Below are 25,183 nucleotides of genomic sequence, written 5' to 3'. Positions count from 1 at the left end.
GTTGGGGGGCAGGTCCCTGGTGACCCCGGGCAGCAGTGAGTTGGGAGGCAGGTCCCTGGTGTCCCAGGGCAGCAGCTCCAGGGAGTGACCCCAGGCAGCAGTGAGTTGGGGGGCAGGTCCCTTGTCGTAGCGCAGCAGCTCCAGGGGGTGAACCCGGGCAGCAGTAAGTTGGGGGGCAGGTCCCTGGTGACCCCGGGCAGCAGTGAGTTGGGAGGCAGGTCCCTGGTGTCCCAGGGCAGCAGCTCCAGGGAGTGACCCCAGGCAGCAGTGAGTTGGGGGGCAGGTCCCTTGTCGTAGCGCAGCAGCTCCAGGGGGTGAACCCGGGCAGCAGTAAGTTGGGGGGCAGGTCCCTGGTGACCCCGGGCAGCAGTGAGTTGGGAGGCAGGTCCCTGGTGTCCCAGGGCAGCAGCTCCAGGGAGTGACCCCAGGCAGCAGTGAGTTGGGGGGGGGGGCAGGCCAGGAATGACCTGGGGCTCTGGTGGAGGTTCCCGGAACGCCCCGGGCCCGGCACCTGTTCCCGTCCCGCCCCCTGCAGCGCGCCCCGGTGCCCAGCGCGGTGGGTGGGCCCAGCTCTCCCAGCCCGGGGCGCGCATGCCGGGGCGGCGCTGTGCGGGCGGCGCCGGGATTGGCCCGCCCCCGCCCGGCACACGGACTCCTCGCCGCTCCGGCTGCAGCTCCCGCGCCCCCCTCCCGCCCCCGCGCCTGCCCGGACCCCGCTGCGATGAGTCCCCGGCGCTGCTGAAGGATGGTGGCGGCCAGGAGAGCGCCTGTCCCCCGGCTCGGAGCCCTCCTCCTGCCCGGGATAGTCCTCGGAGCCTGCCTGCTGCGGCCCGGCGCCGGCAAACCAGGTGAGAGCCCGGCTGCCCTGCGCCAGGGTGCGGGGTCCGCGGCGCTGTGCTGGGCGCGGTCTGGGGGCGAGGCTGCAGGGCACGGGGGGGCGTTGGGCTGATTCAAGGGGGAGGCTGCAGGGAGTGGGGCTGGGCGGGTGCATCCTGGTGCAGCAGGACACCGGCTGTGCAGAGGGGCGCTGGCTGTGGTCGCTTTCCTCTTGTGCGCCCTTCGTGCAAGAGAGCCGGGGGGGGGGGCCGCGAGGCGAGCCCCTGTCTCGCCCCCCGTGGGCGCAGGCTGCCATCCCCATCCCCATCCCCATCCCCGGGAAGGACCGGCTGGCTGGTAAACACAAATCAGAGCAGTGCTGGCTCAGCCACTTCCTCCTCCGCTGAGGGCAGGCGATGGGGGTGAGGTGCTTTTCGGCAGGAGACTGCATTGAAGCCCGGCTGGAACAGGGCTATTGTATTAACTCGTCCCTGCGCTCCCCTCTCAGCTGTGCGGTCGCCTTACCCTGAAGCAGAGAAGGGCTGAAGAGCGTCTCAGAGCTGCCTGCATCTGTTCGGGACAGAAGGGTCCCTCTCAGTGGGATATCGCTCCCCATAGGGATTCCCACGCCTGGGAAGGGTGGAATGAGGGCCAGGAACCTAAAGCTCTGTGGTTCCCAGGATCGTATTATTTGTAAAGCTCCTTGTAGCAGTGGGAATGGCTCCCCACGCCAATGGCTCCTGACTAGTAATGCACCAGCGCTGGTCAAAAAATGCCCGTGTCTGGAAAATTTGTGACCCCTTTGCCTATAGGAGGATGGCTGAGAAATGGGATGGTGACCAAGTCTTGGGTTTAGCTTATTTCCTTCCCTAAAATCTTAAAATACACGGTTAGTAATGATCTAAACCTCAGCGATCTAAATCTGAAAATAAACCTTCCCAAGCCTTGTGTTCAGTCCCTAGCGTAGAGGAGAGGAGATTGTGCTTACACAGCTGGAACGTAGTACCCCAGTGAACCTAGCTGCTTCAGTCTCTGTCTACGTGTGGATCTATTCAGAGAACCAGGAAAGCTCCTGACGAAACAGATGTTTGCATAGCTGTGTGTGACCAGGAAGACATGGCTGTTAATGGACAGCATAAAGAATGTTTAAGTTAATATAAAACACAAGCAGTGTGAATTTTAATATGAATAGTTTAGGGCTTCTGAATGTTTGACCAGTGTTTGTCCAGGAGCCTCCCTGAGACGACCATCCAACGTGTTGTTGACAGGGCAAAACTCCTTCAGATCTGTAATAAGATTTCAGATGTAACCAGTGACATCATATTGCTAGCCTCCACACGGCTCGCATGGGAACAGGAGGCCAATATTTTCCTCTGCAGGTTAACTAAAAAGTTGTGAATTTACCAGTATAAACTGGTAGGACTTCTTAAAAATCAGGTTAGTTTACACAGGAAAAACTGTGTGCCCATTCCTGAGATAGGAGGCTTTGTGTGTGTAAGGTGTTTGGGGAAGAATTTGGGTTTATACAAAAGTTTTTGTGTTAGTGGTGTCTGTCCTCACCAGTGCTGCATATGGATCTGTTTCTGACATCCTTAAGTTGACTAGGACCTGACTCTGAGTTGTGGACTAAGGTACTATCCAGCAGGAAGAAGGGTGGCAGAATCTGACCCTTCAGGGATATGTCTACACAGCCCATGGCAGCGAGCCTCCCAGCCTGGGTCTATGGACTCAGGTTAACGGGGCTTGTGCTAGCGCTCTACAAATAGCTCTGTAGACCGCGCTTTGGAGTTGTGGCTCAGGCTGGAACTCGGGCTCTTGAAGCCTACGGAGAGGGACAAGCCGCAACTTTAAAGCTCTGTCTACACAGCTATTTGTAGAGCGCAAGCCCAAGTCCATCAGCCTGGGCTGGGAGGCTCGCTGCTGTGGCGGTGTAGATGTACACTTCGGGGATGTCTACACTGCAGTTAGACACCTGTGGCTGGCCAGTGCCAGCTGACTCGGGCTCGTAGGGCTCAGGCCGTAGGGCTGTTGAATTGCAGTGTAGATGTTCCAGCTCAGGCTGCTTTCTTCCTTTCCCACCGTTTTCTTATTGCGCAGAGGCCAGGACAGTGCCTCATGGTGCGCTGGTCGTTATGAAGTGGGCTAATGTAGCAATGGAATGGCTAGTGACTTTCCCTATGGGTTTGATCCTATATATTTATCCTCACATGCTGGACCTTACTCCTTCCTGGAATCCCAATGACCTAAATGGGATTCCTCAATGGAGGAAGTGTCCATGCATGCAGGATCAGACCCTGCAGCCCTCCAGCTAACCTTTGAATGTGTAGAAGGTGACTTATGCAGAGGGAGAATAAATACATAGTAATCATGTCGAAGTTATTTCTCACAGGCTTTGTAAGCCATGCCTTTGATAATTGAATAAAAAGCCGAGTTCTCTGTTAGTAATGTGTTCAGGTAGGCAGGAGTCACTGGCAATTAGGGCTATTGGCTGTAAATCTTTACCCTTGGGTGGTTCTGTTTGCTGAAATATTATAAGATGCTTGTACCCATGGATCTATTTTCAGACTAGTGGGAGAGTATTCATCCCGCACTGGGGCAGATCCTTGAGCTGGGAGGAGCCTGACAGCATAGCCTGTAACGTAGCTTTGTTTAAAGCTGTGCCAGCCCAAGCACAAAAATTGCTCATCCACCCTGTGTTATGACGACTGATCATGAACAAAATATGTACTCAAAAAAAAAAAAAATTACTCCCTGAAATTACTCACCTTGAGAGAGTAGAATTGTCAGCGACAACGATTAAAAGAGGTTTCCCCCGTTTTCCTCTTAAAGAAATGAAGTGGACTTTTTGCCCAAGATCGTAACCTCTGCTGTCGTCTTTCAGCAGTGGCAAGTTCGGTGAAGGAGCTTGTTTTGTAGGATTTGAAGTTCGTGTGTGTGCTGTGTTCATTTGCAAAAACCCCAGTGGCTGATTTCTCGGCTGTGGCACAGTGCATAGGAATAGAATAAAAAATAGATAGGTAGTTGCAGAGCCTTGGCTCTGAATTTCAGAGTGTTTTAATGCACATACAGCAGCCCTGTGAGAGCTACTTCAGTTCCAAGAGTGAATGTATTTTGTCTGTGGAAGTGCTGATTTCTGTGGCTTAGGTAGGTTGCTTGTCAGTCACATGCCAAACCTGTACACGGTGTTTGTAATTTCTGGCTCATATTGATGACGGAAAGTCAACACAAAGGCAGTGCCCTGGGTTTATGAGACACAGAATTTTTACAGTGGAATCAGGGCTGGCGTTCGAGGGTAGCAAGCAGAGCAATTGCCCAGGGCCTCATGCAGAGGTAATGCGTGTGGGGGGACATGCGGGGTCACGTGCTTCTTCCCCCCCCCCCGCCCCTGGAGATTTGCTGCTTGGCTTGTACTGAGTACGCTCACACGGGTTGAGATGCTCAATTATACTGCTGAAGCCGGATGCCCTCACTCTGCCCACTATCGGCAGGCACGGGTCATCTCTGGCCCCATGCCACAGGGGCCCTGCAAAGCTAAGTTATGCGTGGCGGGGCTCGGGCTTTGGCTTCAGCGGGGTGGGGGCCTGCTCCTTAGTTACTGCCCTGGGCCCCAGCGAGTCTAACGCCGGCCCGGAGTGGAATGTAAGCAGTTTGTCTCATTATCAGTAGAAAGTACATAAAAAGCTTTCTTCTTATCCAGGGAGTGCCCACTGACATTTCACAGTGCCAGTGTGTTCCTGTAGGATCTTCAATACTGTGTCTTAAGCGACCCATAATTGTCCTGTCTAGTCGTTCTGTGCTGGAGGGATGGGTACTATCCTGCAGAGACGCACGGGGAAGCAGCGGTGACATAGTTAAGTGTGGGTGGATGGATGGATGGATGGTTGGTAAAGGAGAGAATAAGATAGAGTGGGTCTTCAGATTTTCATCATGTTCAGGGATGATCCTTCTCAGCTGAGTTTGGAAAACTCAGAGGCCCCGATTTTTAAAGGTATTTAGGTGTTGCTGTACACAGCTTGCAATGCCTAACTGATTGAGGAACCTGTCTCATTTTCAAAAGTGACTTAGGCTCCTAAGTGCCTAAATCCCATCAACTATGAATGGAATTTTGGCTTTTACGTGCATCCATCCCTTAAAAAATATGATATTTAGGCTCCTAAATCAGTTAGGTGTTGCAACACTGAATGCAGCAGTGCCTAAATACTTTTAAAAATCTAGCCCTAACTCTCCCAGCCAAAGGATGATATGAAGAATGGGAGAGAGAATGCTGGAGGATACATCATCTCCAGTGTCTTGGCTGCTATCCAGAGCTTTCTCCCAGTAGCAGATGTAATTCCAGTCTGTTTCTCCGTAGCCCTCAGGTTTTGGAATAGCAGTATTGAAATTGGCCAGTGTTTGGGGGGAGAGGGAAGTGTCTGCTCAGGTGCTCTCTAAGTTAAGATGTAGTGTTTTCAAAAAAACCCTCATGAATAGATTATCAATGGAAAGTAAAATTCAGAGGGTTAGTGTGCAGCCTGATCAGAGCAGCAGCAGAAAATGAGGATTAAACAGAAACCTGTTTCTCCGAAACTGCCTGCTGAGGCCTGGTTATTTTGCCAATGACTGAGCTTCTGCTGAACAACAAACATTGAACTTCTTTCTAATAGCGCGCAGCATGTGTGGAGGGACTTGTCTTCCAAATGACAAAGGAACACAGTACTCCGGTATCCTTCACTTTCCTTGGAGACGGTTCTTTAGGGATTTGATTAGCACAAACCACGAACAAATGCAAGTGTCCTAGGGTTGATTAATTTCAGGTACTTCTGCATAAGTTTCCCCTCCCCCCCCAGGTGATTTAAAACAACTTAACTTCTAAACTACTACTGGGAGCAGCCCTCTGAATCTGACATTTCATTCTTGGGCGGGGTTTCAGGTAACAGGTGCCTCCCATGTTTGCTTTAGGGCATGGCTGGCTGGCTGCCTGTAGTATCCAGATTAGTTCTGTAATAGGTACAACATGTAAATGTGCATGGGATGGGGGATGCAGTCAGAACTAAATGGGAACTGAATCCTGCTGCTATGCTTCCAGATGTGCTGGGGAGGGGAAATCATGCCTGTTTTGGGACAGAGAGTGGTTGCCCGCTGTGATTTGGTTCACTCAACGCAACGTTCATGAGAGTGAATGGAAGGGGGGTTAATGTTTTAGGGGCCAGATCAATCTGTGTTTGGGCCATTTTCCAATAATGGGAAGAGAGGGTCCATCCCATGGGAAGAGAGGGTCCTGTTGACAGGAAATCGGTGTTACTCAGTGGAATGCATGTTGCGGTTCAGGGGAATATGGAAGACCCAGGATTGCGTTTGCAGAGTTTGCGGGACTGTTCTTGTAAAGACACCTTGACTGACCTACAAGAACCTCTCCCTGATGTTAAAGCACCAGAGAAAGGGAAAAAAGGCCTGGCCTTTATCCTGCTGTAATCTGCCCTCTTGTATCAGGTGTGTCACTTGTGTGTATAGTGAGGGTGAGCCAGACTACTGCAGCTCTGAGCCATGCCCTCTGCCTCCTGGGATGTGCTACCCTGATTCAGGGAAGTGTCTTACTAGCCTGTGATGTGTGAACTCTTCTGTGGGGGAGGGGAGAAGTGAGCATTTTAAGGAGGAAAGTCTTACAATAAACATGTCTTCCCATTTTTAGACTCTGGTTTCTGTTTTTCTGCCTTAATTTTCTTGGTACCTTAATTGCAAGGGGCAAAGATGCTAATGCCAGTCCCCCCCCCCCCTTTGATGCCTGGGGGGGTGAAGGTCAGGTTCTGTCGCTGAGGAAGGTGTGTGTGTGTGAGGAGGGGAAGACGGGCCATATGTTTAATGGACCAGGCTGGGACTCAGGAGATCTGGGCTCACGTTTCTGGCTCTGATTCCCTGTGGCAAGTCTCTTCTCTGTGCCTCAGTGATCTGTAAAATGGGGATAATATTCCTTCCTTTAGATTGAAAGGACTTTGAGGCCAGGACTGTTCCTCTCCCCTCCTCCACCTCATGGGGGGGGGGGAGGGGGGGTTGAGGATGAATACATTAAAGATTGTGAGATGCCCAGATACTGTGGTGCTGGGGGACATCTAAGTGCCTGTAACTAGTGAGAAGAGCCTTGGACTGTTTGTCCTCCCCAGTGAGAGGGTTGTGCATGCGGCAAAGCCAGCTGTTGTCAGCGGGAACTTACGATGGGATCCCTGGCTGTGCCTGGCTGTTGGGGCGAGAGCTCAGAGTGGGTGCCTGGGAGTGGGGAGATTGAAAACCCGAGACTCCCTTCTGAGTGGAGATCACTGTGGTGAACTTCCAACCCCCAGGAACCATAGCGATTTGAAACCGTAGCCTCAGCACTGGACTCTGCCAGCCACTTACTGGGGTGAGCTGAAAGGGAGGAAGAAATTAAGGGTTGTGCTCCTTTTTTGGCTGTTCTGACACGTATGTCTCAAAAGAGGCTTTTATCCTGTTTACATTACAAATTCAGATGTTGCCTGACCTGTTTTCCTGGAACCATTCATGGAGCGCAGGTAAGGTCATGACATCCGACATCCTGCAGGGGTAACTTGATTGATGGGGAAGAGACTTTTTTTAGACGCTCTTTGTTGTTGGTAACATCTATTGAACTTAAACTCCTGAGAAAGAGTTGGGAGAGAATCTGAAGATTTGAAGCCCTGTCCCTTCTACCATGGTTGGGGGTTCGCAATCCATACCCGGCCATCTCGTAAGTAATTCAGCAAAACCAGACTTGGCATTGCTGGGCTTTTTAAAGTAAAAAACAAGCAAAAAGGATGGGGGGGGGGGAATTGCAGTCCTGGCTTAATACTGACATCAGAAGTGTTAAAAGCCAACGTTTGTAGCTCTGTGGAGTCCTAATAGGTTAAAAGACTTGTAGTAAATAAGGCTGAAATGAATTGCTCCTCTTTTTGCCATATAGGGAGCGCTTCATTGCTCATTCCACAGTTCGTCAGTCTAGGTGCGTTCACAATTACCCGGCTAGGCAATAAAGTGGTTTTCAGAAAATAACTCACTGTGACTTGCAAGCTGAGCAAACGTGAGAGAGAAGTGATCTGAGCACCGCATGCCTGTGTGTAGGGGGCTGCTCTTCCGATGACTCCTTTCCATCCAAGAAGCAGTGCATAGAGGAGACACTCCAGCCAAGCTCTGTTAGGATGGAGTCAAAGAGCTGGGTTTCTCCATGCTTTTCATTGGCTTTTTAGTCTGCAGGGTAAGCTGATCCTGACCTAGGACTGTGAAATTGGAGTGATTTGAGAGTGGCTCTGAAGAGAGCTGCAGGGATCACACAGACAGGCAGGCTCCAAGGTGTAATTATTGCCAGCTATAATTCATGGTTAACCCTGTGCTGCTCATGCCATTCTGGCTACAGTCCAGCAAGTTCCCTGGCAGAGGAAGGAAGTAAGTGGACATATGTACAACCTAACTCTTCATTCCTTCTCATAGGTTACCTTGGAGACACGACACCTTGTAACTAATACCACACTGAACCGCAACAGGCTAATGGTACAGGCTGTGGGACTAGCAACTAGGTCACTGGACTGTGAGTCAGGAGAGACCTGGGTTCTATTCCTGGCTTGGCCTCTGACCACTGGTGCGCCTTGGCCAGGTCATTTCCCCTCTCTGTGCCTCGGTTTCACTCCTTACCCCAGGGGTCGGCAACGTTTGGCACGCGGCTCGCCAGGGTAAGCACCCTAGCGGGCCGGGCCAGTTTATTTACCTGCTGACGCGGCAGGTTTGGCCGATCGCGGCCCCCACTGGCCGCGGTTCACCGTCCCGGGCCAATGGGGGGAGCGGGAAGCCGCGGCCAGCACATCCCTCGGCCCGCGCCGCTTCCCGCCGCCCCCATTGGACCGGGACGGCGAACCGCGGCGAGTGGGGGCCATGATCGGCCAAACCTGCCGCGTCAGCAGGTAAATAAACTCGCCCGGCCCGCTAGGGTGCTTACCCTGGCGAGCCGCGTGCCGAACGTTGCCGACCCCTGACTTACCCCATGTCTGTCTAGTGTGTTCAGATAGAAGGAGCAAGTCCCTGCCCCAAAGAGCTCACAATACGCTTGTACAGGGTTTGCTGTTTACATTTTTTAAGTAATTATTTTATTTGTGCTTATTAAGGCAAAATTGCAATAAAATGTTAACGTTCTACATAGGACATAATCTGATCCCGGTTAAGTTAATGTTCAAAGAACCTGCCTAAAGATTCTGGTGTGCTGGCAAGGGAGCCCACCTCCTCTGAGCACACTGACCACATTTCTAAATACCTATCCTTTTTTTGGTGCTTCTTTTGTGTACGAACTTGGTGTGAAAGATTTCCCTTTACAAGGACAGTCCATATTTTACTATCCCACAATTCCATAGGAAGAGAGAGTCACATCTTTCTAGTAATATGCAATACAGCGTCTTGCTGCTAACAATTAATTTGTGGTTCTGTTTAAAATCGAGATCCTTTACTGGACCATTAAGGAAGGGGATCAAAAATCAGGGGCACATTTATCCCCCTTCCCCCCACCCCAAGATCAATGGGGAAAATATCTGAAAGTAAAGGAGCTCCCAAGTCAACCCTCCTTCCCCATCATCCTCATTTTCACCCAGTGGGAGAAAACCCTGTCCCTTATAATATTTTACTTGTTGTTTCACTGTAACAGGAAGGAAAGTGCTGCAGAGAATGAAATGTCTGCTTTAAAACCAAGGAGCTAATGAACGGGTTGAGATCCAGCTGCCACCTCTTCTGCAGTCTCCTCTTTGCATTTTGCTCTCTGTGATCCACTTCCAATCTTACTCTGCGCTGCAATAGTCAGCATCCTCCCCCGCTGTTTAATCTCCCCCTTCAAGTGCTGTATGAAAGGGTTTGCTGACTCGTCTCTGCAAAACCGTCTCTCTTAAAGGGCTGTCACTCTTTATAGCCCTGGCGGTATGAAATGGAGTTTAAATGGGTTTAATTTAGCTGATTTCCATTTCCCTGGTGCTCTGGGATGCTTTTTGCATATTATCCAGAGCTTCAAATTATGCACTGAATTGTGCTCCGTATCCCTAATACCTACCAGCACCAAGTGAGGGAATTAGTCTGAGAGGGAACCTTGCATTCTCACTCCTTTTAACGTATTATGGGTATTTTTAAATCTCCACCTCTCCATGGAAACTCCCTACACCTCTGTATTTCTGCTACATCCCAGTTACTGCAGACAGATCTTATTCTCATTCCTGATGTGGCTGCGCTCCTTGCTATTTAGGTGCAGAAAATGAAGAGGGCGGCAATTAGAATCTGCTCTCGTTTGTAAGGCAGCTAGGTGTATATATCGTGATTGCAGGGAAAAGCCTTTCAAAATATACTGCTGGACCCAGCCCCTTCTGTGGCATTTTTATAGAGCATAGTATTCTCGAAGCGGTAGGATCTCATTGGAATCGAAAGGCTAAAGGACAGGGCATGGTGTGTATTCAGCAATAAACGACTCCTTTAGTGAGCTGTGAGTTGGCAACTTTTTTTCTTCCTTAAGTTGGCTAGATATTTCTCAGCCTTTGCCTGCTTTCCCTGTGGGGAATTCCTCCAATGACTGCCCCTTAGTTAGAATACTTCCTGATGGGATGGGGAATGACAGATGGAGGGTGAGTGGATTTATCTGCAGTGCACATTTGTAATATGGATTCTTATTTCTCTGTTTGTTCCTCACAACAGCTGGTGGCCAGGTCCTGTTGTGGAAATCATCCTAGCTCCACTGACTCAAAGGGCTATGACAATTCGCCTTAGCCAAGGAACTGCCCTGTAGATTGCAATTCTCAGTGACGGAACTGGTAGCTTGTATTCCCTACTGCAGAGACCAGCTGTTGTTCCCAGCAAGGAGGCCTGTTTTCCCCTTGTGTGTTTATAACTCTTGTTCTCATTAAGGTACTGTGGTGATGAGCAGGGTGCCAATGCCCAGGGGAGAGCAGCCCTTCCTTGACTGTAAACGGGGGTGCTCTCTAGCTGCAAAAAGTTTGTGCTGTGATCAGGAAAGGTGCCTCCGGCCAGAGCTGCACTGCAGATCTCTGCTGCCGAAGAATGATTCTGGCTTCCTTCATTTCCTCTGCTCCTTACTGACTGTGCGAGCCAGAAGATCATGCAGTCGCCTCTGCAGGGAAAGCCCTAGACTGGACAAAGCCCTAGACAAACCCGCTGTAAGGACCAGTCCTGTGCTGGCCCCAGGGGGGCCATCTAGTCTACCTCTCCTTTCACTGCTCTGTTGGAGGGTGAATGGCTGAGAGGTGGAACGGACACTTCATCTCATTTGGTTGCAGGAATCCGTCTAAGTTCTTACATTGTGCCTATCACATAGAATGCAAGTGGCAGCTGGCATCCTGGAGCGTCCCTCTTTGTTCTGATGATGCAGCCTCGGTTTCTCCTCTCCTCTGCACCCACCTTTCTATGAACAGGGTAAATGATGAGTTAGCAGCTGCTAGAGGGAGCATGGGTGGGTGGAATGAGTAAATTAGCAACAGCTGCTGGAAGGCGGGAGGGTAGGTGGAAATAAATGAGAAAACAAGTGCGAGGCTGATAGTTCTGCTCAGCTCGCTGCCTGGCCTGGGAGAATGGGGTAGGTCATCCCTGGGAGATGGAGCTCATCTTAGCATGGATCATAGAACAATGCTGTCTTTCTCCCCAGAGGGCCTGTCATGCATGTGGACTCTACTTGGGTTAGGTGGAAGCAGGTTAGTGGCTCATAAGGGAGAAATGGACGACTCTTGCTTTTGGGAGGTAGCTGAGGTTTTGCTCTTCATTACAGTCTTAGTAGCTAGTTCCTCCGGTGGCAGCCTCTCGGCACGAATCCATTTTGCTCCCTGCTTGCTCTGGCACTGCAGGCATTTCCTGGATAATTCCCCTAGGGCAATTTAGTCTTCTGTGTGCCTGGCTCTTGCCAAAAAGGGGCCCTTTCCCGGCATCTCTGTGATGCATTTGGTTTGGAAAAACTTCCCTTACCTCCTTCCACAGGCTCCAGCACAGAAACCAGTTTGTGGGGAAGGTTTGCTTAAAAGAGCTCATCTTCTGGGTCATGAGAGCATTAGAAGAGTTAATCGGCTTATACGTCTCCTTTGTGCTTATTTAGTTATGGGAGCATTTGGGGTAGAGAGATTTAAGCATTGGGCTCGCTATAAATGGGGAACCAATTACCAAGCCGGAGAACAACTGCGCAGTACAGAACTAGTCATTCTCCCCTCTTGTAAATATCACTCTGTGTTCGCAGGGTTTGCTTTCGAACCCCAGGGGTTGAAATTGGGGCAGGATTTTTCACTGGCCAGTGCGCACAAAGGAACAAAGAGGAGGTTCTCATTTATTTGGTACCTTCTCCTGCCTCTTTCTGAAATTAAAGCCAAGGCACTTGGAGAGGTAGCAGAGTCTAGTCTGCCTCTCAGTAGGTGTGTGAACAGCTGCTAGCACCAGGGAGTATCTTGGCTGGGGCCTGTAATGATAGGATTTCTAAAGGTGACTGGTGATTTTTGGGAGCGCAACCAGAGGCATCTTAAAGAGCCCGTGTTTTTTGTTTTTTTTTTCCCCAGAGAGTGGGAGCTCAGCACTTCAGGTCAGGCCTCTTTGACACGTCCCAAGTTGGGCACCTAAAAATCACTCGTCACTTCTGAAAATCATGCCTTGATATTTTAGTTTTTCAGTGGGGCTTTTTTCCTCCTTGTTGCTGGTTTGGGCAGTCAGAGGGAGCTCTGCTGCTAGCTTGGCCGCAGTACAAAGATTTACTCTACTGTGGTTCCACTTGCATTTGGTCCAGGTAATTGGCTACCTAGCGGGCCCACCTAGGACACTGGTGGCCTCTGATTCATTCCGACCCATGGATTGTTAAGTATGCACGCCTAAAGCACTTCCAGCCCTGTCTCCCAGCTGCCCCCTTCGCTTGTGGCGAAGAAGAGCTCGGAGCTGTTTGGATGCTGGAAGCAGCAGGCACTGACCAAAACCGGCTTCCAATGTGAAATCCTATCTGGGCACACTTTACTGATTTCAGAGAGATGACTAACGCCGACCAAATGTACTCTGAAAAATCACACGCTGTGATGGCAGAGCAGTGCTTGGCCTTGTGGACTCCTTCTCTGGCATCTTCAGGCTCTAAGCCTCTGGGGGCAGCAGCTCATTAAAGTTACCCCAACTCCCACCTCAGTTTGGGGCCTGACTCTGGAGTGAGCCATCTCTCCTGTCCTTGCTGCCATCACTGGAAGTGTTTCTGTGGACAGGAGCTGGGGGAGGAGCAGGCTGGGGCTGGTCAGTTTCTTTGCTTTTCCGTCTGACCCATTATAACCGAGGGTCTCGTGGTGTCAGCTGGGCGCCTCCGACGTCTGAACAAAACGCTGCTGGCTCCTGGCTCTTGCCAAGTGCAGCTCAGGACCGGGCTGGAGGTGTGGTGCCAAGGTGGCCTTCGTGCTCCCGAGGTCCTAGAGTGGCTGAGCATCAAGCCCGTTCCTCGCGGAGGATCAGAGACGCCTGTAGTCTGCTCTATGCCATGCTGTGGCTAGCGTCACGCAGCTGGTGATCTGCCCCACTCCTTCCCCCTCAGCCAGGCTTCCTACGGCAGCAGCTGGCATGGTGGGAGGTGTAGGAGTGACCCTGCCAGCTTTATGCCACGGAGATAATCCTAAACTGGCTTTCAGGCTGCTTGGCACGGATGGGCCGAAGTGGGGGTAGAGCAATGAGTGCTGGCTGTGCCATGCCCTGGCCCAGAGTGACACACACCGGCGATGGGCAGCTGCCAGGTGGCGATGGAGGCCGTTGCTGGTTTAGCTTACTAGGTGCTGGGGTCATGCGGCGCTTTGCAGAGAAATTCCCCCAACTCCTTTGCCTCTTCCATTTGCCCACAGCATCACTTGCTTCCGGTGACCTCCCAGCGACTGGGGCTCAGAACATGCTGCTGTAGGAGCCTGGATTCTACCCTTGCCCACTGAGTGAGCTGCTTGGTCTCCAACAGGCCGGGGGGAGGGAGAGCTCAGTGGTTTGAGCATTGGCCTGCTAAACCCAGGGTTGTGAGTTCAATCCTTGAGGGGGCCACTTAGGGATCTGGGGCAAAAATCTGTCTGGGGATTGGTCCTGCTTTGAGCAGGGGGTTGGACTAGATGACCTCATGAGGTCCCTTCCAACCCTGATATTCTATGATTCTATGGGATTTTCTGGCTCCGGTTCATCCCAGGCATGGATGACTCCAGGTTCATCCTGCCCTTCCCCCAGCTATAACGTTTCTGCTGTGGCGCTTCTCCGCAGAAGCTGTTCTCCCGAACTTTGACTCCCAGATAATTCACCAATACGAGAGACGCCGTCCTGCTTTCAGGGCAGGCGTGCTTACGGCAAACACAATAGAAATGCTAAATGGAGGCAACAGGCCTATAATTAGGAATGTCACCATGTGGCAATGGCCCTAACGAGTGGAAATGGAGCATGTTACATGTCAGAAATGTGTGCGATCGTTGCTAGTCTCACACGCTGGCTTATCCTTGCGGTAGCCGTATCTGCCTGTGCGAAGGAATGTTGGAGGCCTGAGCTACCGGAGCTTCTTGGGTGCATGGTATATACGGGTGTCGGATTCACCAAATATCTAACACACCTGCCTCACTTGGACAACTGGCGCTTTGTGTTTTAACCCGCTCAGCAGCACGGCCTCCGGTTCCGGAGGGCGATAAGCACGGAAAGAGAATCAAAATTTCCATCCCATGGAACATTTTGAAGTTTGCTTCCATCCACAGTCGCAATGAAAACTCCAAATATCGAAATCGTTCACAGAATAAAGTGTTCCCAAAAGTTTCAGTTTGGAAACATGGAAACGGTTCATTTCCACGACTTGGAGCGAAATGAAACATTTCAATGTTCCCGGATTGAAACTTTTCAAGTCTGTTCAACCTCAAGTTATATTTGCCAGTGGGGCCTTGTGGGAGTTGTAGTTCTGATTCCTCGTGCCCTCACTCTTCTGGTGTTTGGGCTGGGCTCTCTGACTGGGCTACATCCTAAAGGGTAGCAGAGGGAGGAGAGTGGCCTTGGGGAAGGGCTGTTTGGAGCTGGAGCTGGTTCTGTCCTATAGAGAAGGGTTGAATGCAGCAGAGGTGCTGAAGTCATGGATCAAAGACTAACTGGGGGCTGGAGCCAGGCATATATGCACTGGGGAATTAAGGCCAGAGGTAGTATGAGGGGGGATGGGGAGCAGGCCGTGGATGTTCTGGAAACAGCTCTGGGAGAGACTGAGTATGGGTCAGCTGTTCCAGTGCAGAGGGCACCGAGCTTTCCATAGGAATGGCAGGAGTTCGGCATCATCGCAAGCCAGAGGCTGCCAAAAAACAAAGGAATTTCCACCCAAAAACCCTTGGTTTTCAGCTAAGGTTTATATGTGTAATTGGAGAAAAGTACCATTGAACACATCTGTATTCAATTACATTGCGAACAGTGAGGGAGACACGGTGGGTGAGGTCCTATCTTTTATTGGATGGGCTTCTGGTGGTGGAAGAGAAGCTTTCGAGCTACACAGAGCTCTCCTTCAGCTCACAAACTATTACACTCTCTGGGGGTCTATTGCCAAGGTTACACACCCAGTTCTCAGACTGCTTCCCTCAGAAAAGCGCCAGGAGGAAAACCATGAAGGAGAGTTTGCCTTTATTAAACCAATTAATTCTTGAAATGTACCGGAGCTGTAGAGCAGGGGAAAAATGCCCTTGGATCTTTACCTCAAAGAGTCAAAGCCTGACTAAAAACAGCCTTGCTTCTTTCACACACTGCCTGGTATTTTAGAGCAGCATCAATAATTCAGCCGAGTGGGCTCACAAGGTAGAACATAAATGAGCAGGCAGTGAGGGTTAACCAGAGAAAGGGCGTCACATTGAGGGGCAGCGGTGAAGGTTCTGTGTGCATCGCCCTGCTGAGGTTGCATGTGTGGGGTTCTTCATAGGGATCTGTCATAACTATAAAGGGAAGGGTGACAGCTCTCCTGTGTACAGTGCTATGGAATCCCTCCTAGCCAGAGACTCCAAATCCTTTTACCTGTAAAGGGTTAAGAAGCTCGGGTAACCTGGCTGACACCTGACCCCAAGGACCAATAAGGGGACAAGATACTTTCAAATCTTGGGGGGGGGGAAAGGTTTTTGTGTGTGTCCTTTGTTTAAGGGGTTGTTCGCTCTTGGGACTGAGAGGGACCAGACATCAATCCAGGTTCTCCCCATCTTTCTAAACAAGTCTCTCTTATTTCAAAATTGTAAGTAAAAGCCAGGCAAGGCGTCTTAGATTTACTTTGTTTTCTCAACTTGTAAATGTACCTTTTACTAGAGTGCTTATCTTTGTTTGCTACACTCTGAACCTAAGACAGAGGGGAGTCCTCTAAGCTCTTTAAGTTTGATTACCCTGTAAAGTTATTTTCCATACTGATTTTACAGAGATGATTTTTACCTTTTTCTTTAATTAAAAGCCTTCTTTTTAAGAACCTGATTGATCTCTCCTTGTTTTAAGATCCAAAAGGGGTTTGGATCTGTATTCACCAGGAGTTGGTGAAAGGAAGGAGGGGGGAAGGGTCAATTTCTCCTTATTTAAGATCCAAGGAGTTTGGATCTGTATTCACCAGGGAATTGGTGAAGGTCTCTCAAGGCTACCCAGGAAAGGGAATTAGCTTTGGGATGGTGGCAGCGGACCAGAACTAAGCTGGTAGTTAAGCTTAGAAGTCTTCATGCAGGCCCCTACATTTGTACCCTAAAGTTCAAAGTAGGGATACAGCCTTGACAGGATCCTACCTGCTCGCAGCCCAAGAGTTACTTTCAATTGTGCCAGAGACAAAGGAGGGTGCTGCATTGTCAAATAGAAGCCATTCCCAATGACAGAGGAGAGAGAGGGGAACAAATCCATGGGTATAACCAGTATGTTTTACTAGGTTTGCTTTCAGGTGCTTGCAGTTTATCACTGAGCAGAAAAAGAATTGGGCTGTGAGAAGAAACGCCAGGTGCAGGGTGCTTAGCACATCTATGTGAGGTGGGGTAGGGTAGGGATCAAAGGGGATGCTGCAAAGAATCTTTGCTCAAAGGTGACTTTGTGGAATTGAGGCCGTTACAGATGGGGAAAGCCCTCACATCATTTAGTAAATCCAGCCCCCTGCCAATGCATGACTGGGCTGTAGTGCAGTGGTTTTCAACCTGAGGTCCATGGACCCCGGGGCTCTGCAGACTGTCTAAGATTTCCAAAGGAGTCTGCACCTCCATATGACATTTTTTAGGGGTCCGCACAAGAAAAAAGGTTGAAAGCCTCTGCTGTAGTGCTTTGTCCAGCCCGTTTGAAATGCATTGAGCCAAATGCTGGGAATAGGCGTTGTCGTGATCTCAGTGGAGCTCCACTGACTGATACCAGCTGAGGATTGGGCCCCCTGTGAATGTATTTCATGCCGTAAAACAGAATGTAGGCGCCTGTGCTTTGCACGTTGAAGGCTGGGGAAGGACTCTCTGCCCTCCTGTAGTCTGACTCCTTATGTTATTGTTTGTTAGTCACACTGCGTTAGCACACACACAAGTCCCAGGCGTGGAGAGCGCCCTTTTGCGCTAGACGCTGTACGAACACAGAACAAACACTGTCAGCTCTCTAGGGACTGTCTAAGTACGCTTCGTTCGTGCGTCTGTGCACCGGATAATATGAAAATCCTGCCTCTCTTTTAACTGGTGCTCTTGTGTTAATGCACCCTAGCACATGAAGGCTTCTGTGGTACTGTGATCCGTTAAAGTCAGCTGTTACATGTAAGCTCCCAAGAACTGTGGATTGGCATGTGTCTGTTCTGAGTGGAAAAGACATTGCATTGCCCAAAGCTATTAATGCAGATGATTCCACATCTTCCTCAAAGCAGTGTATTCTCATTGATTTTACATATGCACATGTAATCCTGTTTAGTGGCATCAAGAAGGCAAACCTAAATCCATGGGGGTTTTGGTGCCAAATCAAGAAATAAACTATAGAATTGATTTTATGGAATCCTTGTTTTAGACAAGACTCATCAAAGTCCCATAGTCCCCCTGCCCTTCAGAAGCAAAGGACCAAACAGGTAGAAAAATATTATTGTTGACCAGTGATGTGATTCTCTGGTTTGTGCCCCTGTTCTGAACCATCCCCTGCATAAAAGGAATATTGGAAAGGTAGTGATGTTCTTGTCCTGAAGCCTAAAGGGGAAGCTCCTTTGTTGTTGTTACAGGTAATCTCCCAAGCTATTTTTCTGAACATGCGAGCAAGTTTTTAGTTTTTGAAGAAACGCTTGTGGAATTAGTTGTTATGCAAGGCTCTGTGTAAAGGCAGCTTCTGGAGGGGGAGCTGTATGAGTAGCAGGAGTGTCCCCTCTGCTATGGGCTCTAATCAGTCAGTTCTTGAAGCAGACTTACTCCCTGGTCCTCTGCACACACCCCTCCACTGGAGTTTTGCTACAGCAGAGGGGTGATGCTGGTGTCAGAATGGGACACTGGTATCAGAGCATGGTGTTGTCCCTTCTTCTCTCTCTTCTCTCCCCCCCCCCCCCCCAAAAAAAAAAAGTCATCTTATTTAGCTTTCTGGTGATTCTAGTAGCCATCTTTCCCCCCCCTCTAAATTTGAGCTGGAGTGAGCTTATCTGAAAAGACCCCTGGTGTGGTGGTTAATGCTGCCGGCTGTGCTGAATATCCTCTCAGTGATACATTTCACCCTCCAGATACCCAATGCATGAAACAACCAACCATCCAGATGATAAATGCCAGTAGTTAATGGAAGCTTTCACTGGATAACACTGCTCTCCAAGGAACCCCTTGTTTAGTGAGTTTAAATCAGTTTTCATTCCTATCTGATTTACAATATTACTTTACATTCTGCAGTCTCCAGTCCCCTGTTCCCTAATGTCTTTCTACTGTAGACCTACAAAATTAAGTTTATATATTACTAGCAGGCTGGCAGTGCCTTGCCATCCCATACACCTTCCATGAGCTTGATCACAGCTCCACCAGCATGCCTTCCTTGGAGGGCTTCTCTGTTGGGAACGGCCTGTAGGGAGGCAGTGACTATCTGGTGGCTTTTAGGAGTGTCTGAGAGGAGATCCTGTGAACTGCTGTCTCGTTCTTCCCTGGATGAGTGGATCTCTAAATTATGGAAATGGAAATGACATGGCAGTTCTGCTGTGGGTGGCGTCTGGGCCAGGCACCGGTGGTCATTGTGCACTGGTCAGTTACCAAGCTGCAGTCATGAGATGAGTAGTGGGGTTGGTGTCTGTGACAGTTTGTACCCTCATGTTAATCTATTTTTCAAAACTATGATAAATTGTGTACAAAGTATGCCTTGTGAGGTGGTATTTGAAAACTCATAATCTGCTGAACATTATTGTACTGGTAAAAGGCAAACTGATAGCCTCAGCCAGGCATCAACAAAATCAAATGGACCGTCACCTGGTTAAGCGGCGGTTCTTTGGCACGAAGAAGGATATGAGTGAGAAATTTTACGTTTTGGCAATGGAATAGCTGGGGGTTCCCGTGTAAACAGACTGGCTGTTGCCTGAACCCCAGCTGGAGACGAGCCTCAAAGAGGAGGAAAAGAAATAAAAATGAGGAACAGATGCCCCAAATCACCTCTCATGCCTATTCACTACATCAGTGAAGCCATCATGGGGAGCTGTCTGAGCGATGACGCCTGCTTGCTTCTGCTCCTGACCTTGCCTTGCTACTTGATACCTGACCCTGACTTGGTAGTATCCTGACCCATCTTGAGACTGTGACATTCCCCAGGGTACAATCTGGAATGCCGAACAGCTGTGTCCCCTCAATTCTCCAATCTGGGGTGCCTTTTATACTGCTTTGCTATGAGAGCAACCACGCTTGGCCTTGCTCTCTCACAGCCTCTAGCATGCAAATTACTCCTGGCTGAGTTACAGGAGTGCTTCTAGCCAGCCACTCTTGAATTACACTGCAGAGTGACACCAGCAAATTCCCAGTCCCAGACTTGCCCCCTGAAATGTGCGTCTTGTACTGCCCAGCCCCCTCCTGGACAATACAAGCTCATGGAAAGTCCGTCATTTCGTTAACAGAAAATGATATGCACAAACCTTGTTATCTCAAATGGAGGTTTCCTAACCCTTCAGTCTAAACGCACCCTGGTTTAGATAAAACAACAAAGCAAGTCTCTTAACTATGGAAGATCGATTTTAAGTGATTTCAAGTAATGAGGCGTAAACGTCAGAATTGGTTACAAAGAAATAAAAGGTAAAACGCAATGGCGTTGTGGAAGCATGGGTGGTCCAGAATCCCCATGGTCCCAGGTTCTGGTCCTGCAGGTTCTTACCGGTGGTGATTAGAAGGGAGTATGTTCTGGAATGGCAAGGGCCTACGCAGCCAATGCATTTCTCGGAGGGTCCGGCCCTGAGCCATTGTGGCCTCATTATCCGGGAGAGTGGGCTCTTCTCCTGAGAGCTCAGTGGGGAGAAGATATCCTTTAATAATCAAATTGTACTACTAGTCACTATTTGGGAATGGAAATCCCTCCCTGAAGGAAAAGCTGGAGGGGGGACTGGGCATCCCTGTTGACAGTGGCAATGACCAGTGTAACATGCCCCCAAACAGGCAAACCTGAGAATTAAACAGCACTTCAAACAGGAGGCCAGCGAATCTGGTGAACACTTGCTGGAATGGCGGTCTTGGGGTGTAGGTGCTGCGCTGTGACTTGGGAGACCTGGGTTTTCAGTTCCCAGCTCAGCCACTGACTTCCTGTGTGACCTTTGGGGGACTGAGAGCATGTCAGCCTGCTGTCTTGTAAATTCAGACAGCAGCAGACCCCCCCCCCCCCCCACGCAGCATTCCACACTAATGGTTGCTTTGTCTCGGAGCAGATAAGCAGCCGGCTGTCAAACGGAGCTTTCAAAGGGCATATCCAAAACAATGACAAGAGTGGCCACTTGACTTAAGGGGATTATGGGACGTTTCCGGAGGCCGATCAGAGCGCAGTAATGCAACACCTTGTCCACACTGACGCTGGGGTGCTCCAGCGGGGGCGCAGCAAATGTTATTCCTCTCGCCGAGGTGGAGAACCAGCAGCGCTGTAGCCGCGGAGTCAGGGCGCTCTACGTGCCTTGCCAGTGTGGACGGGGAGTGAGCTAGTGCGCCCGGGGCTGCTTTATTGCGCTGTAACTCGCAAGTGTAGCCAAGCCCTTATTCCCCTTCCTGTATGGGAGTAAACTATATTGGTGTAAGCATGCTTTTATTGGTGTAACTGCATCCACACTAGAGGCGTTGTACTGCTTTAACTACACTGGTGCAATTTGTGTGTGTGTACAAGGCCTAACTGATGGGGATTAGTAAGGGCACGTCTACACTTGCAAAGTTACAGTGCCGGCAGTTACAGCGCCATTCAGAGAGTGCCGAAGGAAAAACGCTGTTGTGTGTTCACACTGACAGCTGCCTGTGCAATAGCGTGTTCACACTTGCGGCTGTATTCGGAGCGGTGCATTCTGGGCAGCTATCCCACAGAGCACCTCTTTCTCTTTTGCTGCTCAGACTTGTGGGAAGGCGGAAGGGGTCATGGGGCATCCAGAGTCCTGTCCCAATGCCCAGTGATGCATTGCTTTGCATCCCAGGATTCCCTGTGCTTCCGTCCGCATTTGGCGCCATCTTTCAGTGGTTTGTATACTGTGCGCCTTGCCCTGCCTCTTTCTGGGTGCAGGAATGGATCCCGAGCTGTTGACCAGAATGCTGCTCGCACTGACCAACATGTCACAAGTGGCAGTGGAGTTATTCCTTAAACTACAAAGGCAAGAGGAGTGTGACATTGATCTCGCCACGCGTAGTAGCTACGACACAAGATTGCTTGTGGCATTCACGGAGGTGCTGACCACAGTGGAACACCGCTTCTGGGCTTGGGAAACAAGCACTGAGTGGTGGGATCACATTGTCATGCACGTCTGGGATGACGAGCAGTGGCTGCAGAACTTTCTCATGAGGAAAGCCACATTCATGGGACTGTGTGATGAGTTCGCCCCAGCCCTGCGGCGCAAGGACAGGAGAAGGAGAGCTGCCTTGTCGCTGGAGAAGCGCATGGCGATTTCACTGTGGAAGCTGGCTACTCCAGACTGCTACTGATCGGTCACTAACTAGTTCGGAGTGGGAAAGGCGACCGTTGGAGTCGTGTTGATGGAAGCGTGCAGGGCCATTAATCGCATCCTGCTCCAAAAGACCGTGACTCTGGGCAACGTGCGTGACATTGTTGATGGCTTTGCACAAATGGGCTTCCCTAACAGCAGAGGGGTGATAGATGGCACGCATATTCCAATTCTGGCACCAGACCACCTAGCCACTAAGTACCTTAATCGCAAGAGGTATTTCTCAGTGGTTCTTCAGGCGCCTGTGGATCACCGTGGGCGTTTCACAGACATTAACGCAGGCTGGTCCGGAAAGGTGCATGACGCCTGCATCTTTTGGAACACTGGCCTGTTCAGGAAGCTGCAAGCCAGGACTTTCTTCCCAGACCAGAAGATCACCAGAGGGGAAGTCGAAATGCCCGTTTTGATCCTGGGAGACCCCGCCTACCCCTTAATGCCGTGGCTCATGAAGCCATACACGGGGCAACTTGACAGCAGCAAGGAGCGGTTCAACAACAGGCTGAGCAAGTACAGAATGACTGTGGAGTGTGCATATGGCCATTTAAAACCCCACTGGCGATGCCTGTATGGGAAGCTGGACATGGCCGATGACAATATTCCTATGCTTATAGCCGCGTGCTGTACACTCCATAATATTTGTGAAGGGAAGGGTGAAAGCTTCACTCAGGGCTGGACCACAGCGGCTCAGCGCCTGGAGGCTGAGTTTGAACAGCCAGAGACCAGGGCTATTAGAGGGGCACAACGTGGGGCCATAAGGATCAGGGATGCCTTGAGGCAGCAATTTGAAGCTGAAAGCCACTAATATTTGTTGCTATGCTCGGGATTGCAGTGCTTGTAATGCTAGGAGGAGATTGGTGCACATGCAAGATGCAAGAAGGGGCCTTAACATAATTGTATATTGTATATTGCTTTGCAGGGCTCTTTCTGCTTTCACTTACTAGAATAAAGATTGCTTTCAAACAAACACAAATCTTTTATTGAAAGACAACAACCAGAGGAGAGAGTCAAACGGAAAAAAGTCATCAGCAGGGAGGGGGATGGGGGAATGGAAGGTCTCAGGAGGAGGCTACAGATTTGTGTATGTCAGGGCCGGCTCTAGGCACCAGCAAAACAAGCTGGTGCTTGGGGCGGCATGGCCGGCGCCAGAATGCCGCCCCTAAAAATGTGCCCCGGCCGCCCTAGCTCACCTCCGCTGCCGCTCGCGCGCCGCTACTCGCCCTTTGAAGCCTGGGAGGGAGGGGGAACAGCGGCTCGCGAATCGGCTGTTTCGCGCGCCGCGGCCGCTCGGAGTCTCCCCCTCCCTCCCAGGCGCTCAAACCGGGGAGGGAGGGGGAGATCCCGAGTGGCCGCGGCGCGCGAAACAGCTGTTTCGCGCGCCGCTGCTCCCCCTCCCTCCCAGGCTTGAGAGCCTGGGGGGAGGAGGCAGGGCTGGGGATTTGGGGAAGGGGCGGAGCTGAGGCGGGGCCGGGGGTGGGGTAATTAAAAACCGGGGGGGGACGGGGGACGGACGGCCAAAATTGTTTTTGCTTTGGGCGGCAAAAATCCTAGAGCCGGCCCTGGTGTATGTCCAGGGATCATACCCAACCTTCTCCTTTGGAGTACGATGCAGTGGGTGCTGGACTTCAGCAGGGCCAAACCGCAGAGGGTGTTGAGTGCAGTGGGTAGTGGGAGGCCACACTGCTGGACTGTGAGGAGGGAGGAGTGGAATGCTGTGGGTAGAGAGTGGAGACAGGAGGTTGATAGCAGTATGTTGATGGTGTGTGTGTGTGGGGGGGGGTGCGCATGGGAAAGAGTTTTACGACAGCGGCTGCAGGGGAGGGCGGGCGCGGAGCTGTTCAGTTTACAGTGCTAGTAGCGCCTGGAGCGTGTCCGCTTGGCGCTCCATAACTGTTAAGAGCCGCTCCGTGGCTTCTTTCTGGTGTGACGCATTCTCCTTTTGGTCCCTCTTCTTGCTGTCCCACCACTCCTTCAATTCCTTTTTCTCGGCGGTGGATGCATCATAACCTCACGCAGAAAGTCCTCCTTAGTTCTTCTTGGCCGCTTCCTAATTCTTTGCAACCGTTCTGCTGCCGATAACAAAGAGGGAGGCTGGGCTCCCAAGGTCATCTCTGTGACGTTTAAATGCAACGTTTTTCAGAAGCAATAACAGAAGCAGTTTGCAACGCAGACAACACTGTTTCAGTGCTTTAAAACACAGCCAGTACTCACACACCTGTCACTATCTGGCTGACCCGAGGCAAGCGCACATGAACCACAAGACCCCCCAAATGGTGAGTAGCCGCAGGGGCTGGGAAATCACTGGACCCTGCTGTACACTGGGCACGTGGCACTTGGGGAGAGCCAGCACTGTGGGGGGGGGGGGGCTGATAATCATTCCTGTCCCCACACTTTCCAGAGGAGGTGATTATTATGGAAGATGTCTCACTGCTGAGGGTGAGCAGGGAATCAAGGGAGGGTCTTGTCCAAGCCTGCGGCTTCTGCCCTGGCCCCTATGCGGCAGTGGTCCCTCCCCCCCGTGACGGCACAGTGGCACAGGAAAGTTACTGTTAATGGGGCAAGAAACAACGCAGCTCTGCCGAGGAACCTGTGGGAGCGGATTGCCCAGTATCTTCAAGAGAGTTTCCTGGAGATCTCTGAGGGAGATTCCCGTGAAGTGAGGGAGTCAATCAACAGCCTGTTCCGCCGCTCAGACTAGGCGTGAGGTGGGAGACAAGCCTGCTTTCTGCAACCCTCCTGCCCCCAACAACTCGCTTCAGCGATTCCCAAAATCAGATCCACTTACCAAGGGCCTCCTCTCCTGTTTGCGCTTTGCCAAGATCCGACTGCTGTGACTGGCTAGGCTTCTCCGGGGTAGAAAAGAGCTCCTGAATGCATGCGTGTTTGGCCTCCGAGTCATCTTCTGCTTCTGGGTCCCCCTCCCCCTCTTCGCAGTGGAGGTGGGGTCACCACCGAGTATCCCGTCCAGCTCTTTGTAGAACCAGCAGCTCGTGGGCGCAGCACCGGAATGGCGGTTTGCCTCCCGTGCCTTGTGGTAGGCGTTCCGCAGCTCCTTCACTTTGACCCTGCCCTGCTGTGTGTCCCGGTCATGGCCCCTTTCTGTCATGCATCATGAAATCTGTCCATAGGTATCATAATTCCGACGGCTGGAGCGCAGCTGGGACTGGACAGCCTCCTCTCCCCAAATGCCGATGAGGTCCAGCAGCTCGGCATTGCTCCAAGCGGGGGATCGCCTGGTGCGTGGAACAGGCATGGCACCTGGAAAGATGCACTGAGACCACTGCTCGCATC

General features: G+C 51.0%; 1 protein-coding gene across 1 annotated transcript in view; it reads left to right on the top strand.

Moving 5' to 3' along the window:
• The first annotated feature begins 745 nt into the window (after positions 1–745).
• NPDC1 (neural proliferation, differentiation and control 1) overlaps positions 746–25,183 on the top strand; it is a 121,377-nt gene continuing 96,939 nt past the window's right edge. The window contains exon 1 of the mRNA XM_065418960.1: positions 746–848. Coding sequence (XP_065275032.1) covers positions 746–848 — 103 coding nt within the window. The remainder of the gene's footprint in view (positions 849–25,183) is intronic.

The sequence above is a fragment of the Emys orbicularis genome, chromosome 18, assembly GCF_028017835.1.
Source record: "Emys orbicularis isolate rEmyOrb1 chromosome 18, rEmyOrb1.hap1, whole genome shotgun sequence".
NCBI classification, from domain to species: Eukaryota; Metazoa; Chordata; order Testudines; family Emydidae; genus Emys; species Emys orbicularis.
Note: the sequence above shows the minus strand (reverse complement) of the source record. Positions and strands in the feature narration are given on the sequence as shown.